Raw genomic sequence first — 18,767 nt, 5'->3', positions numbered from 1 at the left:
TAGATCACATCTACTGCTCTGCCCTCATTAATCTTCTTTGTTACTTCTTCAAAAAACTCAATCAAGTTTGTGAGACATGCTATCCCATGCACAAAGCCATGTTGACTATCCCGAACCAGTCCTTGCCTTTCCAAATACATGTACATCCTGTCCCTCGGGATTCCCTCCAACAACTTGCCCACCACCAAGGTCAGGCTCACTGGTCTATAGTTCCCTGGCTTGTCCTTACCACCCTTCTTAAACGTTTGCCACTTCTCTAGCTTCCCACGGAGTTCTCGGGTACACCTGATTAGGTCCTGGGGATTTATCCACCTTTGACCGTTTCAAGACATCCAGCACTTCCTCCTCTGTAATCTGGACATTTTGCAAGATGTCACCATCTATTTCCCTCCATCTTCCATATCCTTTTCCACAGTAAATACTGATGCAAAATATTCATTTAGTATCTCCCCCATTTTCTGTGGTTCCACACAAAGGTCGCCTTGCTGATCTTTGAAGGGCCCTATTCTCTTCCTAGTTACCCTTTGTCCTTAATATATTTGTAAAAACCCTTTGGATTCTCCTTAATTCTATTTGCCAAAGCTATCTCATGTCCCTGTTTTGCACTCCTGATTTCCCTCTTAGGTATACTCCTACTTTCTTTATACTCTCAGGATTCACTCAGTCTATCCTGTCTGTACCTGGCATATGCTTCCTTCTTTTTCTTAACCAAACCCTCAATTTCTTTAGTCATCCAGCATTCCTTATACCTACCAGCCTTCCCTTTCACCCTGACAGGAATATACTTTCTCTGGATTCTTGCTATCTCATTCGATCCCCGAAATGTGACCTTTTAAAAAAATGTCTAAACAATTTGACTTTTACATTGTTTAAATCAGAGGATGATATTCCAGCTGAACAACTTCACTTTTAAAATATTTAACATCCAATTTAGTTAAATAGAATAGAGATGGCTGGACAGGCAATATGTTGCAGCTATAATATGTGGGAGTTGCTGCCTTCCACAGTGACCTCCAACAATTGTTAGCGATTTGAGGTAGTTGGGATTAGATTTGATTAGCTGGAATCTGAATGCAACACTGGCATATCAGGAAGAATTACAGGCACCTGGACACTGTTTCAGGAGGCAATCACACCCCTTTGATTAATTGCATTGAATTTGGTTTGTAATCAGAGGCAGGAGGCTGTGAAGCGATACAGGTATCGGGAACTGCAGTTCAGATTTGGAGGAGCCACAGCTCTTAAAAGGTACAAGGTTTTTGTTCCCAATGTGGATGAGGACATAGCCTTCAAGGTGAATGAGTGAACTCTCCAGAGCACCGTGGTCCGGAACGTAATTTAGTTGGGGAGAAAAATGTAATAGGGGATAACATAGTTGGGGAAATATAGTGTTCTCTGCAGCAAAGGCAGTGAGTCTCCTTATGTGGTACCAATGTTTAGGACATTTCTTTTGGGTGGAGAGAAACTTCAAATATGAAGGGAAGGATCCAGTTGTCTTGGTCTACACAGGTACCAACAACATAAGATTAGGAAAGAAGCTCTGCTGAAGGGTTATGAGCAGGTTAGGCTAAAGTTAAAGGTGGAACCACTGTGGTGGTAATTCCCAGTTACACTCCTAAGCCACATCTGAATTGGCTTCAGGTAAATAAGTTGAGAGGTAACTGTGCAGCTCAAAGATTGGTGTGGCAGGAATGGGTTATGGTTCATGAAGCAGTAGCACCATTATTAGGAAAGTGAGCTGCAATTGAAACAGGCTTCATTTCAGCCATTGTCGAATCAGTATCCTGATGAATCATGACTAAGGTTCTACATAGGGCTGTAAACCAATTGGTTGGGGGGAGGGGGGGTTTAGGGAGAGTTTAGTTGAAGGGAAGCTTAAAAAATTGATAAAATGAGAGAGCTGAGGTGCAGTGTAATGAAGAAACAAATGGTAATCAAAATGTAACAGGAAGAGGTAGAAGAATGCAGCTGAAATCAGAGCTAGAGGAAGTAATAACAGTAAAAGGTCACCTCTAAGACTCTTTACCTGAATGCACAGTATTTGTATGTCATGGAGCACGTGGATGAATTAATGACAAAAACAGAAAAAAATGAATATGGCTTGATGGTCACCCTACAACCACATCTCTATAATAACTAAGATTGGGAACTCAATATTAAACACTATTCAGCGAGGAAGAATAGATAAAAAAAGAAAAGGAAGTAGGGGTAGCTTTGTTAATAAAGGCTGGTTTCACTGCTTTAAGAACTATGTATTTTATTTTGTGCTTTTAATCAGTGGGGACTGAAATGAGAAAGAGCTGTTTTAAAATCGGTGTAAGACAAAATGGCTGCAGTTTTGAAAAACAAATAACCTGAAACTCCTGCCAGGAATTGTGTAAACAACTGTTTGAACAAACATAGTTGGTGTTTTGAGTTGCAGATCATTTCAAGTAGAGGTGGTGTACCAATGCAGCTTTTTCTCAGAATGAAGCAGTTGATTGGTCGATGGACTAGTAAGCAGTTGATTGGTCGATGACAACTGGTCACTAGTCCAATGTTAGACCTTTTTGCCTGCCAATAATTGTGATTTGTTCTTGAGGAACTGAACAGCTTGAAGCTGGAAACAAGGGAGAGAGAAATGTTCATTTCTTTCCCAGCTTGGGAGTAGTCTGTGTTCTCTCTAGAAACTTTAAAACTCATTTAATCTGCAGAAAACCCGTTTACCTTGCTTGCAGCAGTTGTTGTAAACATTGACTAATAACTGTTCAGTCAGCGACTTGTTATAAATAAATCGGGCTACCTTATGTGTCTCTCCAACTTCTGAAAGCATCCAGAGGAAGACAACTGAAGTGATGCGCTGGCCAGCAGAAGATTGATAAGGATCATCTCAACAACATTACTTGGGATTGAAAACTACTGAACTGTCTTTTCAGAATTTTTTTCTGTCCATCCATGACCTATTTTATCCTATCCCTTTCTGGTTGTGTGTGCAAGTAAAAGGATGTTGAAAAGAGGATTAAAGCTTTAATTCGTGGCATTATGTGCCAATGTTTTATAACTGTTTACCTGTAGTGAGAATTCAAGTATCTGCAATAAATAATGAATCTTGTTCAGTACAGTAACTTAGTTCATGCTTTTTATCAACCTGAATCAGAAAATCAGGAAACTTTTTAAATTTTTTGTCTTCTGTAATGAATACTTCAGGAATAGTGGGACTTGATTTCCAGCACACTATCCTAGCAAGTCTAAACAATGTAGTGATGGGTTGTCATATGACTACAGAAGATCATTATGTGGAAATGAGGAATAGTAATGGAAAAAAGACATTGATGGGAATCATCTGTAGACTCTGAAGAATTGGCTCAGTTTCGGACCAAGGAATAATTGAGCCATGAAAGGAGGCTACGATTGTCATCAGTAAGTTTAATTGACAAAATGACTAGACAAATTAAATAGGCAAAGGTACCATGGGGGACACATTTGTAGAGTGCATCAGGGATTGTTTCTTAGTGCAGTACATTGCACAACTACTTGGTATAGGCTATCTTCGAACTAAGAGATAGGATTAATAAGAGATTTCAGGATCCTCCAGTGGCTAACAATCACAACTTGGTAGAATTTCAAATTCAGTTTGAAGGAGAGCAACTTTGATCTCAAACCAGTTACCTCAGCTTAGAAAAAAGGCACTTGCAGTAATATGAAGAAAGAGTTTCTAAAGCAGGCTGGGGAAAATACAATGGAAGAATGTCATTGGATGTACAATAGCAGACATTTAAGCAGATATTTGATAATACTCAGCAAAAATTTATTCAGATGAGAAAGGAAGACTCTGAGGAAAATGTATCACCCATTAACAATTAAAACATACAAAGCACCATAAATTAGGGGCAGGCTAGAGGATTGGGATTTTTTTTCATAGACAGCAGCAGATGACTAAAAAGCTAAGAAAGGGCAAGAAAATTTTAGTAAGAAATTAATTGGCAAGAAATCAAAAGCAAACAGCAGCAGCTTCTGTGGACATATATAATAAGAAAGTGAATAGCTGAAGTAAATGTAGGACCCTTGGAGGATGCAACTGGAGAGTCAATAATAGGGAACAGGGAAATGACAGAAAATTCAATCAATATTTTGCATCGGTCTTCGTTGTTTAAGATACTATAAACATTACAAAACAGACAATAAGCAAGGTGCTAATGGTATGAAAGATCTTGTAACAGTCTCTATCACAGAAGATAAAGGTTATTTTTTATTCACTCGTGAGATTTGGGCATTGCTTGCTGGACAGCATTTATTGCCTGTCCCTAGCGGCCCTTGAAGTGGTGGTAAGCTGATTTCTTGAACCAGTTATTGACAAATTAATGAGACCAAAGGCAGAAAGGTCACCAGAAACTGATTACCTGCATCCTAAAGTTTTAAAGAAAATGGCTGCAGGGAAAGTGGAAGCCTTGGTTGAAATATTGGCAGGATTCTGAGATAGTTCTAGGAAAAAGGTTAACATGACCACTGTGTTCAAGAAGACCAGGTGAAATAAAGCAAGAAACTATAGGTCAATTAACCTAAAATTTGTTATTGGGGAAAAACTAGAAAATGTAATTAAGGAAGAAATACTTGCAAATTTAGAAAAGCTTAACACAATCAAACAGTGTCAGTGTGGTTTTGTGAAAGCAAAGTTATGTTTGACAAAATTTACTTGAGTTCTTTGAGGATCTAACCAGTTGAGTCAATAAAGAAGTGATAGATGTAATGTATTTGGTCTTCAAGAAGACCTTTGACTTTGACAAGGTGCCACATCAGATGGACAATATTAAGGTTAATCCATTAGCATGGATGAGGATAGGTTCATAAAGTTGGGATTAATAGGTTTTATTCAGGTGGCAAAGACATAACTAGGAGAATTCCTCAAGGATTAGTCCAAGAACCTCAATTATTTCTATCCATGTTAATGACTTGGAAGAGAGAGAGGAGAGTGTAAAGTATCCAAATGTGCTGATGGTACAAAAATAAGTGGAAGGGCATGTTGTGATGAGGACGCAATGAATCTACAAGGGGATATAAATCGGTTGACTGAGTGCGCAAAAAAGTCTCAGATGGAATTTCATGTCACAAAGTATGAGGTCGTGTACTTTGGTCGGCAGATTGTTATTTAAATAGAGCGAGGTGGCAACCAATTGTAGTACAGTGTGATCTAGGTCCATTTATGCATAAAATACAAAAGGGTAACATGTAGGTGCAGCAAGTCATTAAGAAGGTAAATAGAATCTTGGTCTTGCGAGTGGGTTGGAATTTAAAACTGGAAAGTCTTGTCCCAAATCTGCAGGATGTTGGAGAGGCCATATACGGAGTATTGCGTACAGTTTAGTTTTTGGTATTTTAAAAATGGATATGCTAGCACTGGGGGCATTTCAAGAGGCTACTCACTCGGCTAATTCCTGTTGTCAAGATGTCTCCACTAATGAGGGAGTCTTGAGCTAGGGGACACAGTTAGAGAAGAAGGGGACTTTCATTCAAAATTGAGATGTGAAGGAATTTATTCTGCCAGAAGATAGAGAATGTTTGTCTATGCCCTTCTGGATAAAATTCCAATGTTGAAGTGGGCAAATATTTTAATGCAGAGAAGTGTGAAATGGTGCATTTTGGTCGGAAGAATGTTGAAAGACAGTGTAAGATGGGGTATAATTCTAAGGATGGAGTGGAGTGCAGGAGCAGAGGGATGTGAGTGTATGTACGCACAGATCATTGCAAGGGGCAGAACAGGAGAGAGAGCAGTGAATATAGCATACAATATTCTTGTCTTTATTAATAGGGGCACAAGTACAAGAACATGGAGGTAATGTTGAATTATTTGCTGTTAGGCTACTCATTTTTGTTTTCCTGCTTTCTAATTTTCTAATTTCCATTTCCATCTTATTTTTCCTCACTTTTGTTCTCATCCATCAGGTTTCCTCCCCCTGCTGTTCTATTTTAAACACTCCCTCATGGTATGTGAACACCCCTGAGGATATTGGTCACTTCCCTGTTGGGCAGCAACTATCTGGCTTGTAAAACTCCACCTTCCCCAGAATCTGCCCCAAGGCCTCAAGAATCTCAATCCACTTTACTACACAATCTCTCCAGCCACTCTTTCAACTGCTTGAGGATAGCTGAAGTAACTTCACTATTAAAAAGGGAGACAGAGAAAACAAGAAATTGTAGACCAGTGAGCCTGACATTGATAATGGGGAAGATACGAGAGTTCATTATCAAGGATTTTACTTGGAAAACAGTGGCAGGATCCAGCATGGATTTACAAAAAGCAGATCATGCTTGATAAATTTATTCTTTGAGGATGTAACTCGTCGAGTTGATCAGAGGAGCCAAGGACATGGTTTAATTGGACTTTCAAAAGGCTCTTGACAATTCCCACAAAAGAGATGAATGTTTAAGTTAAATCTCATTGGATTAGGGGTAGTGTACTGAGATGGATGGAAAATTGTTTCCTGTCTGTGAACCAAAGAATAGGAATAAATGGGTCTTTTTCTGAATGACAGGCAGTGATTAGTAGGGTACCACAGAGCCATTTAAAGAAAACAGTTATAGAACATAGAATAGCACAGCACAGTACAGGCCCTTCGGCCCACGATGTTGTGCTGAGCATTTACCTTAATCTAAGATCAACCTGACCTGCACACCCCTCAATTTACTGCCATCCATGTGCTTGTCCAGCAGTCACTCAAATGTCCCTCAGCTGGCGGTGCATTCCACGCACCTGCCATTCTCTGCGTAAAGAACCTATCTCTGACATTTCCCCTATACCTCCCGTGACAGACCTGGGGGAAAAGTCTCTGGCTATCTCCTCATAGGGCACCTCACATTACCTTGTACACCTCTATCAAGTCACCTCTATCAAGTCACCTCTCTTTCTTCCTTCTCTTCAGTGTGAAAAGCCCTTGCTCATTCAATCTCTCTTCATAAGACAAGCCCTCAAATTCAGGCAGCATCTTGGTAAATCTCCTCTGCACCCTCTCTAAAACTTCTACATCCTTCCTATAATGAGGTGACCAGAACTGGACACAATATTCCAAGTGTGGTCTATAGAGCTGCAGCAAAACCTCACTACTCTTAAATTGAATCCCCTTGTTAATGAAAGCCAAAGCACTGTAAGCCTTCTTAACAGCCCTATCAACTTCGGTGGCAACTTTGAAGGATCTATGTATGTGGACCCCAAGATCCCACTGTTCCTCCACACTGCCACGAATCCTGTTTTTAACCCTGTATTCAGCATTCAAATTTGATCTTCCAATAGGAATCACTTCACAGTTATCCAGGTTGAATTCCATTTGCTACTTCTCAGACCAGTTCTGCTTCCTGTCAATGTCTTGTTGTAGCCTGCAACAGCCCTCGACACTGTGTCTACAACACCACCAACCTTTGTGTCATCGGCAAACTTACTAGTCCACCCTTCCACTTTGTCATCCAAGTCATTTATAAAAATTACAAAGAGCTGAGGCCCAAGAACACATCCCTGTGGGACTCCACTGGTCACAGACCTCCAGGCGGAATACTTTCCATTCACTACCACTCGTCTTCTTTTGGCCAGCCAATTCTGTACCCAGACAGCCAAATTTCCCTATATCTCATACCTCCTAACTTCCTGATTGAGCCTACTATGGGGAATGCCTTACTGAAATCTATTTACACTACATCCACTGCTCGATCTTAATCAACTTGTCTCGTCACATTCTCAAAGAACTCAATAAGGCTCGTGAGGCATGACCTGCCCCTCACAAAGCCATGCTGACTATCTTTAATCAAACTCTGTTTTGCAAAATAATAGTGAATCCTATCTCTCAGAATCCTTTCCAGGCGGAGTAAATATCTGTAATGAAGGGAAGAGAGTCCCTGATGATCTTCTCAGTTGTCCTCACCATACATTGTCTGGTCTTACGATCCAAGGTGATGCGATTCCCAAACGAGGCAGTGATGCAGGAACTCAGGGTATTCTCAATGAACCCCCTGTAGAATGTGGTGAAGATGGGGGTGGGTGGTGGGCTTTCCTCAGCCTGCACAAAGTAGAGACACTGCTGGGCTTTCTTTGCTATGGAGCTTGTGTTGAGGGTCCATGTGAGATTCTCCGCCAGGTGTACATCAAGAAATTTGTGCTCTTCATGATTTCCATGGGGGAGCCGTCGATGTTCAGCGAAGATTGGTCGCTCTGTGCCTCCTGAAATCAACAATCATCTCTTTCATCTTGAATCAATCACCTGATGAAGGAGCGTCGCTCCGAAAGCTAGTGTGCTTCCAATTAAACCTGTTGGACTATAACCTGGTGTTGTGTGATTTTTAACTCTTTCATCTTGCTCACATTCAGAGACAGATTGTTGGCTCTGTACCAGTCCATTAGCTGCTGCACCTCCTCTCTGTATGCCGACTCATTGTTCCTGTGGATGAGACCCACTACAGTTGTACCATCGGTGAACTTGATGATGTGATTTGACCTGTGCATCGCTGCACAGTTGTGTGTCAGCAGGCTGAACAGCAGTGTACTGAGCACACAGCCCTGGGCGGCCCTCTGCTCGCTGTGATGGTTTTGGAGATGCTGTTCTCGATCTGGACTGTCAGGAAGTCCAGGATCCACTTAGGGGGAGGTATTCATGCCCGACAGACTCAGCTTTCCAATCAGGCGCTGAGGACTGATAGTGTTAAATGCTGAACTGAAATCTGTGAACTCAGTGGTCCTTCTTCTCCAGGTGGGTGAGGGGCAGATGGTGCAAATGACATCATCTGTTGAGCAGTCGTCTTGATATGCGAACTGCAGGGTATCCATTGAGGGGGGGCAGCAGTGTCTTAATTTTCCTCATGACGAGCCTTTCAAAGCACTACATGACAATGGGTGTAAGTGCCACAGGGTGGTAGTCATTAAGACAGGACGCTGAAGACTACTTTGGCACAATGTTCATGGCCTGGAAGCACATTGGAACTATGGCACAGCTCAAGGAGATGTTGAAGATGTCTGTGATAACATCTACCGTACATCAGGGCATCCTCTGAGCACTCTGCCAGGGATGTTATCTGGTCCAGCAGCCTTACGTGGGTTGACTTTGCACAGGGTTTTCCTCATTTCTGCCATGGCAAGACACAGCACCTGGTCATTGGGAGGGGATGTGGACCTCCTCAATGTCACGTCGTTTTGTGCCTTAAACCGTGCATAAAAGTTGAGGCCACACCTGGAATATTGTGTGCAGTTTTGGATTCTTTACCTGAGGAAGGATGCTTTTGCTATCAAAGGAGTGCAAGGAGGAGATCCCCTTCTTCTCTGATCAATCTGGAACCCTCTCTAATGCCATCATAACCTTTTTGAAGGGTGGTGACCAGATTTGAACACACAACCCTCATTGAGGCCAAACCAGTGTGTTAGCATTATCATAACTTCATTTTGTACACTCAATATAGCTCACCACCTTGCATGCTTTATTAACTGCCTTTTCAACCTGTCCTGCCACCTGCACGGATTTATACCCTCAGTTCCTCTATTCCTGCATCCCTTTTACAACTACTTTGTGATGTAAGGTTTGTGATGTATCTAATTTTAATATTTAATTTAGAGTTTGAACCAGGGGCTTGAGGTTTTGATCTGTGTGTCTGAAAGAGTTGTGATCATGTACGTTTTTCTGCCGCCATGGTGAATTCTTTTATAAAAAAAAAATTGGAAGAGAGAATTCTTGGAGTTTGTAAGTAATTTGTTTATGTTGTGAGAGCTTTTACAAGCAAATAAAGAGTTGTGCATCAGGCTTTCAGTTTAGAAGGTCAGAGATTGATTTTTTTTTGGATGGGGGTGAGTCCCCCATGTCTCCCCCACGTTAAGGAAGACCTTTTTGAATTGGGCAGTTTCGTAGAAGATTGATATGCAAAAACGTTGGTCCACATGAAAAGGAATTGGTTTAAAATTTGGTTAGCTCTGTGGAAGTAGTTTAGTTTGCAAGTTCCAGGCCAGTAGTTTTTTTTATGTCGTTGGGAATGATTTGAAGCTGAAGAAGTCTGAAGATTCGAGGAAAAAGCTATTAGATTCTCAACATTGGGAATTGAAGCCACTATTAAAATAAATTTAAACTAAGCCCTGTGTATGTGATAAAGAATGGAATTCTTTCATGTGTGAACATTGTAAAGGAGTTCTGTTGTGATTAGTGGGATTGTATTTTACCATATTTTTCAAAATCTTTAAACTTGTGTTATAGGTAAATATTTTTTTTTGTTTTTGTTAGTTTTTGTGTTGTGAATTTCTGTTTTATTGTTAAAATCGCATCTGGTGCAGTGAATCTGTGTTTCAGTGAAAGACCGACTAATTAAAACCTAAACAAAAATCTATCAAACCAAATTTCAGACTGGGATCAGACTTGACCAGTAGTAATATCAGCTGAGATAATAGCAACTACTTAATCTTAACCTTGCTGGCCATTCCCTACCATAATTAATCATTTTATACTTCTCTACATTAGCTTTAATTTTTTGGGCACATTGACTCTGCGTGTCTCTACGATATTGAATTTTGTTGCTATCCTCACAGTTCACAATACTTCCAAGCATTGTCATTTTAGGGCTGTGACCTCTGCTCATTAATGCATTTCAAGACCATGTACTTGTCTCCAATCCAAAAAATTATCATTGTTCCCTCTCTCTCAACCCATTTTGTTTTTGTTTATGCTGCTTCTTGTCCCTATTATTCCATGCGTTCTAACTTTGCTGACAAGCTTGTTATGTAGCATATTTTCAGATGAAGATTAATATATGCCACATTAACTACACTGTCTTTACCAACATTCTTTGTTGGATCATCAAAAAGTACAAATTGCTCATGCATGATTTGACCATACATTTTTGCTGCCTTTCTATAATGGGTCCCAGTTGACTGAGAGACTGGTCACCAAAAGACATGACTGACATGACAAGTATCCCATACGTACAGATGAAAAAGGACACCAGTTCGACATGGACAATGCATCCATCTTGGGACAGGCCAAACAAAGACATGGGTGGAGGTTTGAGAGGCCCGATATTTTAATCAGAACTCCATTAACAAATATATAGTTCTGGACCCCATTTACCAACTTCTCAAAAACAGAACCACCGGAAATGATACCACCTATCACAGCAAACCAAGACACACAAATAGCAAGAAGGACAGTACACCAAAGCTTCACTGGAGACTCACTGATGATATTACCTAGCATCATCAGATGAAATGTCTGAAAACAAGCCCACCAGCTCAGCAAGCAGTCAGACAATCGGATCCATAACCTGAGCCACAAATCTTCTCCAAAACCTTAATCATATGTCCTTTATTGAACAAGGGCCAAATCTCTAGGCCTCTAGGATTAAAAGGTAATGACCTGTGTCTCTGCAGTTTCCATCCTTCTTTCCTTTGATGCTTTTTTGATGCTTCTCCAGCTCCTCTCATTTGTTCATGGGATGAGGGCATTGCTGGCTAGGCAGCACTTATTGCCCATTCCTAATTGCCCATAGGGAAGTTGAGAGTCAGCCACATTGCAGTGCATCTGGAATGGCAAGTAAGTAGACCAGGTAAGGATGGCAGATTTCCCTAAAGGACATTAGTGAACCAGATGGGTTTTGCAGACAATTGGCAGTGGATATAAAGCAGTCATTAGATTCTTTATTCCAGATATTTACTGAATTCAAATTCCACTATCTGCCATGGTGGGATTTGAACCTGGGTACCCAGAACGCTATCTGAATCTCTGGATTAACAGTCCAGCGATAATACCACTTGGCCATCAACTCCCCTTGATAACTCATCAACTTAATAGCCAACCTAATATTGAAATGTCATCCGAACAGCAGAAAGATGAAGTAAATGGTATAAAGTTAATCTATTCATTCATTTGTTTATCCAACGAGCTCCATCACGTATTGCAGTGCTATATAGAATTTGCCAACATTTGCAGTTTATTAAATTGAGCAAGATCTGTGCACTACTAGGTGTTTGCTTTGCTAATGTGGTTGTGACAGCAATTTTGTTTTCTAAGCAGATGCTAAATTGTGTTTTTACAAAGGTAAAATAATAATAAGACAACTTGGATATTAGATTCTTGTTTCTGTCCTTGTGCAGCTAGGTTTATTTCTAATTTTATCTTATTGTATGGACTGCTTTTGAAATGGCTTTAAAGTTTTCTATATTTTTTAAAGCTCTCCATTATTGTACTTTTCCTTGTATCATTACTGGATCTGTTGTAGATATTGTAGACTAATTGGAAATTGATATTTTATAATTACTCAATTCTCTTATCATTGTATCATGTGACTACAGGATCATCCTTGGTAGCAGTCCCTGTGCAATACATTTATGTAATTGTCTTCATGTACTTGAAGTAAATTCACATAGGGATGTTATGTCCTTCGTTGAAGAACTAATAGCAGTGATGATGAGCTGTAGGAGAGCAGCACTTTTGTATTTATGCATTCGCAAGACATCTCAGGCTAGTCCAATGTTTACTGTTTATTTTGAATTGTCCTGGAGAAGGTGGAGTGCTACCCTTTCTGCGTAGCTGTTAGAAAGGAGGTTCCAGGATTTTGACCTTATGACAGTGAAGTAACGCAATATAGTTGCAAATCACGATGGTGAGTCGATTGGAGGGGACACTGCAGGCGCTGGTATTTCCATCGTTTCTGCTGCCTTTGATCTTCCAGGTAGTAGAGGTCACAGGCTTGGAAGTGCTGTGAAAAGAGCCAAGGGCATTGCTGCAGTGCGTCTTGTAGATGTAACATGCTAATGTCACTGTACATTGTTAGTGGATGAAATGCTAATCAAGTGAGCTGCTTTGTCTTGGATAGCGCTGAGCTTTGTGAGTATTATTCAAACTGAATTCAGCCAGGCAAGTGGAAAATATTTCATCTCACTCCTGACTTCTTCCTTGTAGATAGTGGATAGGCTTTGGGGAGTAAGCATGCACTGTACTGAGGATTCATACCCTGTGAGATTTGATCTTGTTATCAAGTTGATGTGAGGACTGTGGTGATCAGACATTTGGGCACTGTTTAATTTAAGGATTTAGATTTCTCGATTGTTAGCATGGTGTTTGTTACTTTTTGAATTACCTTATTTTTACTGAGTTTGATCTGTTTTAAATCCTTGAGTTTTAATTTGATCACTTCTCATCTGCAGACTATTCTGAGGTCTCTTCACTTGCCTAAGAATAATAGCCTTTACGTTCTCACACCTGACATAGTCCAACCAGGATCAGAAGGGCCAGCCACAAGTCAGTCTGGGTAAGCTATCAAATTACTTTCTTCCATATTTTTCTGTAAATACAGCATCTGATAACTTTCCTTCAGCATTGATTTATTTGACTGTATTTTTCTGCTCTGTAGTTGACTGAAGTGGGAGTGCCACAACCAATCAAGAACATTTTTGTAAATTTCCATTGGATAACCTGTTATGAATAATAACAAATCCAATACTTGGTAATTAACAAGGGTTAGAAAGCAAAGCAGATCTTGTATTTAGAAATCTTTGAGTGTGTATTTTCATGGAGATCTCCTATTTGTCTGTCAGAGTGCTGGTGTAAGAGCCATGGAAACCCAGGAAAGTCTTCATTTTGACTGTTTATGCTGTTTTTCCAGGGTTTCCGTAGGTCTTCTGGCAAAGTTTTGGTGGTTGTGCAGGAGAACATTTCAGAAATTCAGACCATTGAATCTAATTGGAAACGAGGTCTACAGCTATGGTGTAAGATTACCTTGTCTAAAATGATTTTAAAATTAGTGTATCAGGTCTCTGAAATGAACAATTTATTTTGTCAGATATTATATTGTCACTTGTAAATTTTGTAATTAATCAGACATCATCTATGAATTAGTAAAATTGATTACATAAACTTCAAGATCAAACACTGAGAATTCTATATGACTTCAACAATTCATTTGTTCTCATTAAGAAATGCACAGCTTCTGAAAAGAGGTTAATGTTCAGTTAAAGGCTGACAAAATTTCAGATTGTAGTGGTTATTACGATATTTATACTTAGCTATTATTATTTAGTCTTGAATGAAATGTTGATTATTATGACATTGTGTTAATGCACCAAAGACTTGCATTGTTTTCTGAGGGTAGAGAGCCTGGTGCAGATTCTAATATTAGGAATACACTGATAATCAAGTAGAAAATGTCTTAACCAGTCTTCAATTAATAATTGAGGTGGAGATTTTTTGAAAAAATAAATAATTATACAACATTTTTTTTCAATGTTCTAACAAGCACAAACTCTTCAATAAAGAGATGATGATGGTGTTTTGGATGAGATTTTCATTGAGGCATTGCGCAACGCTGTCTCAAGGCAGCTAAAGTGGAAGCTTACAATGTTTAGATGCTGGACCTTTGCAAATGGTTTGTAATAATAATTTTCTTTTGTAATAGGATGATAACAGGTATTTTATGTCAATCTTTACTATAGAGAATGCAAGTAACATCCTAGTTACAGCTGTAAATCTGGAAATGGAAGGCAGACCAAAAAATTGTAAGAAAATTGCAATCACCAGGGAAGTGGCACTGGACAAATTGTTGTAGCTATGGGCTGCAAGATCTTAGGTCCTGATGGACTTCATCCTAGGGCTTTTCTTAAAAAAATATAGTGGTTGGTGAAATAGTTGATGCATGTGTTTAAATTTTCCAAAATCCCCTCGGTTAGGGAGATTCCATTATATACGAAAACAGTGAATGCAATGCCTTTTTTCAAAAACGCTGGTATGCAAAAAGTGCGAAATGACAGGCTGGTTAGCTTAATATCAGAGGGAAACTGTTACCTGTTGTAAAAAATGTTATAGCAGGGAATTTGGACAAGTTCAAGTTAATCAGACAGAGTCACTTTAAAAGCAGTGATCCCTGTCTACCATCTGGAAGTCTGTAAGGCTTCTAAGTTCAGAGAGGTTGCTGTTTTGGCTGATGGTTACAATCTGCCCCAAAAACACAACTGGCAGTAAACCTTGGCAAATAGAAAACTGGGGAGATAGTGAACAGAATAGTAATTGCTGTGAGGGGAGAAGCTGAAATGAAGTGACAGATGTTTTCAGAGTGGTTAAAAACATAATGTGGGAGATATGCATTGTTCAAGAGAACCAATATGCTACTTTTGCATCAAGACAGTGCATGGAAAAACAAATTGATAAGAATTAGAAACTAAGCTGGTGACATTTGTAATTGTACCAGTGAGTGAAATCTGACAAACTACTACTACTGTGGTATAGTGATGCCGACAGCCGACGTTTAATTCATGTGCCAACTGAGGTCACACGAAGGATTAATTTAAGGTCATGTACTGCTTTAACCTCATTCTTTATCTGAGGCATCATGACGCTTGTGTTAAACTGTTCTCATCTCTGAGAGCAGCCAGTATCCTCTGGGCCAATGGCAAGTTCTACCTTAACTCACTTCAATGTATTTACAGTGTGTGGCAAATAGAACATATGAGGTGTTGGAGACCAAAAAAGGTCATTATCCTTAAAGAGGAGGGAGGTCGTGGCTTAGTGGTAATGTCACTGGACTCCTAATCAAGAGTTTCAGGTTAATAATTATGAAACATGGGGTTGAATACTATCATGTTAAAATTTAAATTAAAATCTATAATTGAAAATGAAGCCAGGTTAATGGCCATGTAAGCATTGTCAATTGTTATAAAATCCTATCTGGCTTATCGATGTCTTTTAAGGAAATGCATCTGCTGACCTTACTTACTCTAGTTGCATGACTGCAGGCACACAGCAATATAATTGACTCTTAACTGCTCTTTGAAATGGCCCAGGAGCTAATTAGTTCAAGGGCAATTAGCCCATGGAAGAATAAGAAAAGGTGCAGGGTTAACTGTGGAACTTACATTCTTTCCATGTCTGTGTGGGTTTCCTCTCATAGTCCAAAGGGTGCAGGTTCGGTGGATTGGCCATGCTAAACTGCCCAGAGTGTCCAGGGAAGTTCAGGCTAGGCGGATTAGCCGTGGGAAATGCAGGGTTACAGGGATGGGTCGGGGGTGTGGGTCTGGGTGGGATGCTCTTTGGCAGGTCAGTGCGGACTCAATGGCCTGACTGGCTTGCTTTCACACAGTAGGGATTCTATGATTCTCGAGTTGGCTTAATTTCTCATTATTAGTATAAGATTCTATTTCTATTTTGGAAATACTTGCTAATTAATAGTATATTGATACTGGTCACTGGGAATTGTTTACCTGTTCCCTTGTGTAGTCTGAATATACCCTGTGGCAGGAGTGATGTCAGAATTAATGATGTTGACTTTATTTTAGGAGATAATCTATCTGGAAACCATGTTTGACTTCCAGACATTCCACAAAATCCAATGAAGTTATTGAAGATAAAGGTCAAGCTCAATAGACTTTAATCCATTGTAAAGATCAGTGGTTTGACCTGAGAGGTTTTTAAACAAAATCCTGATTTCTGAGGTGCAAAAGACAGTGAAACATCAGGTTAATGACAGAGTTAAAAACAACTGGAAGTGAATTGAAGTGAATTAAATTTGTGGTACCACTTCCCAAGGCATAAGTGTCAGAGCAGACCACAGCAGTAGTACTTTAGGCTAATAGAGAAACAAATGATTTTGTTATTTTAAACCTAAACAACTTTGTATGACTGCTGAGGAACTACAAGGACAATTTTTGATTCTGGTAAGTGAATTAAAACTTCAGAATGAAGAAGCTGGCACTCTTGCAAAAGAGTAGTTGAACAACATTTGTTCTGAATGAGAACAAAGAAAATTTACAGCCCAGGAACAGACCCTTCGGCCCTCCAAGCCTGAGCCAATCCAAATCTACTATTGAAACCTATTGCCCAATTCCTAAGCATTAGGATGGGGGAATAAAAGAGTTGAAAATACTCTTCTAGCCAGTTAGCAGATTATCAGGATGATTTTGGCTGATTAGTGATGTGTCCTGAAGTTGATTGTTAATTCTGCATTTAAACAGAAGGATCATTCAGCTATTTGGAGAAAGTGAGGTCTGCAGATGCTGGAGATCTGAGTCGAGAGTGTGTTGCTGGAAAAGCACAGCAGGTTAGGCAGCTGGAAAATCGACGTTTCGGGCCGGAATCCTTCCTCATTCAGCTATTTGGCTGGCTGAAACTTATTACACAGAAATCAGAGTCATAGAGATATATAGCATAGAAACAGACCCTTCGTTTCAACCCGTCCATGCCGACCAGATATCCCAACTCAATCTAGTCCCATCTGCTAGCACCTGGCCCATATCCCTCCAAACCTTTCCTATTCATATACCCATCCAAATGCCTTTTAAATGTTGCAATTGTACCAGCCTCCACCACTTCCTCTGACAGCTCAGGGCAAGAGAAAACTTAGATATGCAAGAACAAATTATTTTATGGGTTGTATTGAGCAGTTATTATGTTGACCATGTACTGTGAGATTCTGCAGAAGAACAAAAAGATATGTCTGAAGTCATGTTAGAAGATTTGTGACCGACTTTGATCTGGATTTACGACAAACACCAAATAAAATTCCAGAATAGCAGGGATTATCAGCAATTTGCATTGTAGTGTAAATGTGAACAAGTTACACAGATTGAATTAATTATGCCAGCTTTTAAGTATGGGCAAATGTGTAAAGTCTTTGCAATCTCTAGCAATATACAATTTCTCTTTGAGAAGAAAACTTTAAAAGACTTTTAAAGACTTAATAAATTGGATTTTACACCTGAATGTGACATGTGATTGGTAGTAAAACAATATACCAACCAAGAAAGCTGATATTTTAAAGACCAAATCTTTTGTTTTGTAATTTTCATTGTGAACTAAAGTGGGAAAATGACTGTTTTGACAACTAAGGATTGTGTAAGGTATTGCTGCATTTTTAGGACGAAGTTACCAGTACATACTGTATGTGCTGCTCAACCATGGGCGAAGTGTAGTTGCAAATGAACTGGAGCTAGGAAATGTGTACAAAATGAGATTTGGCTGACAATAAATAGTTGATTGGTCTGGTCTGTGGGGTGATGCTGACTAGTTGTTGATATCAAAAGCTTTCTGCCGGGAGATCCAAGATGGCGGCATTCTGAGAGGTCTGCTGTGCTGGGCTCGATGCCATAACCCGGGCAAGGTGGACCTTTATCCCCTCCTCGTTGACCACCCCTGAGAAAAAAATTGATAATATAGAGTTGATGAACATCGAGAGCTTTTAAAACTGTGATTTGACAGCTTTAAGATCAGGATGAATGCAAATAAAAGAAAGGAGGCAAAAAGAGTACAGAAGGCAGGGCACTCCCCTCCGATGTCTGGCGTGCCTGCAACCATTGCTTAAACTCCCAGTGCAGCCCCATTGGATTTAATGGGGTAGCAGTATTTATGCTAGGATTTTGCTAAATTCTGACAAAAGATTGAGGCAGCGCTGGAGCCGTTATCTACCGTGCTGAAGAAGCATCAGCAGGAGATCCAAACACTGGACCGATCAGTGGAAACAGTCGAGCGAAGGACCACAGCGTTGGAGACCGTGGTGGAGAATTTGAATGCTGGAAAACCAAGTTTGGGTCCTTCAAGAAAAAGTGGATGACCTGGAAAGTAAAAGTAGAAAGGAACTTACAGCTCTTGGATCTCTCCGAGCATGAGGAGGATCGAGGGCCTCGTTGGATTCTTGGAGAAGTGGCTTCCGAAGCTCCTGGGGCTGGAGATAGTCAGGCTAGGTGAGCGGGCCTGCCAGATCGCAATGCGCAGGTCCAGGTTGGACCCACGCTCCCACCCGATCCTAGTGTGACTGCAGCACTATAAAGAAAAACAGTTAATGATTGAAATAGT

General features: G+C 40.0%; 1 protein-coding gene across 2 annotated transcripts in view; it reads left to right on the top strand.

Annotated features, from left to right (window-relative positions):
- faf1 (Fas (TNFRSF6) associated factor 1) overlaps nucleotides 1-18,767 on the top strand; it is a 415,349-nt gene that overhangs the window by 91,885 nt on the left and 304,697 nt on the right. For both annotated transcript variants that reach the window (XM_043699222.1, XM_043699221.1), the window contains exon 6: nucleotides 13,136-13,239. In XM_043699222.1, coding sequence (XP_043555157.1) covers nucleotides 13,136-13,239 — 104 coding nt within the window. The remainder of the gene's footprint in view (nucleotides 1-13,135; nucleotides 13,240-18,767) is intronic.

Source organism: Chiloscyllium plagiosum, chromosome 11 (genome assembly GCF_004010195.1).
Source record: "Chiloscyllium plagiosum isolate BGI_BamShark_2017 chromosome 11, ASM401019v2, whole genome shotgun sequence".
Taxonomy (NCBI): domain Eukaryota; kingdom Metazoa; phylum Chordata; class Chondrichthyes; order Orectolobiformes; family Hemiscylliidae; genus Chiloscyllium; species Chiloscyllium plagiosum.
This window is presented reverse-complemented; position numbering and strand designations above follow the sequence as displayed.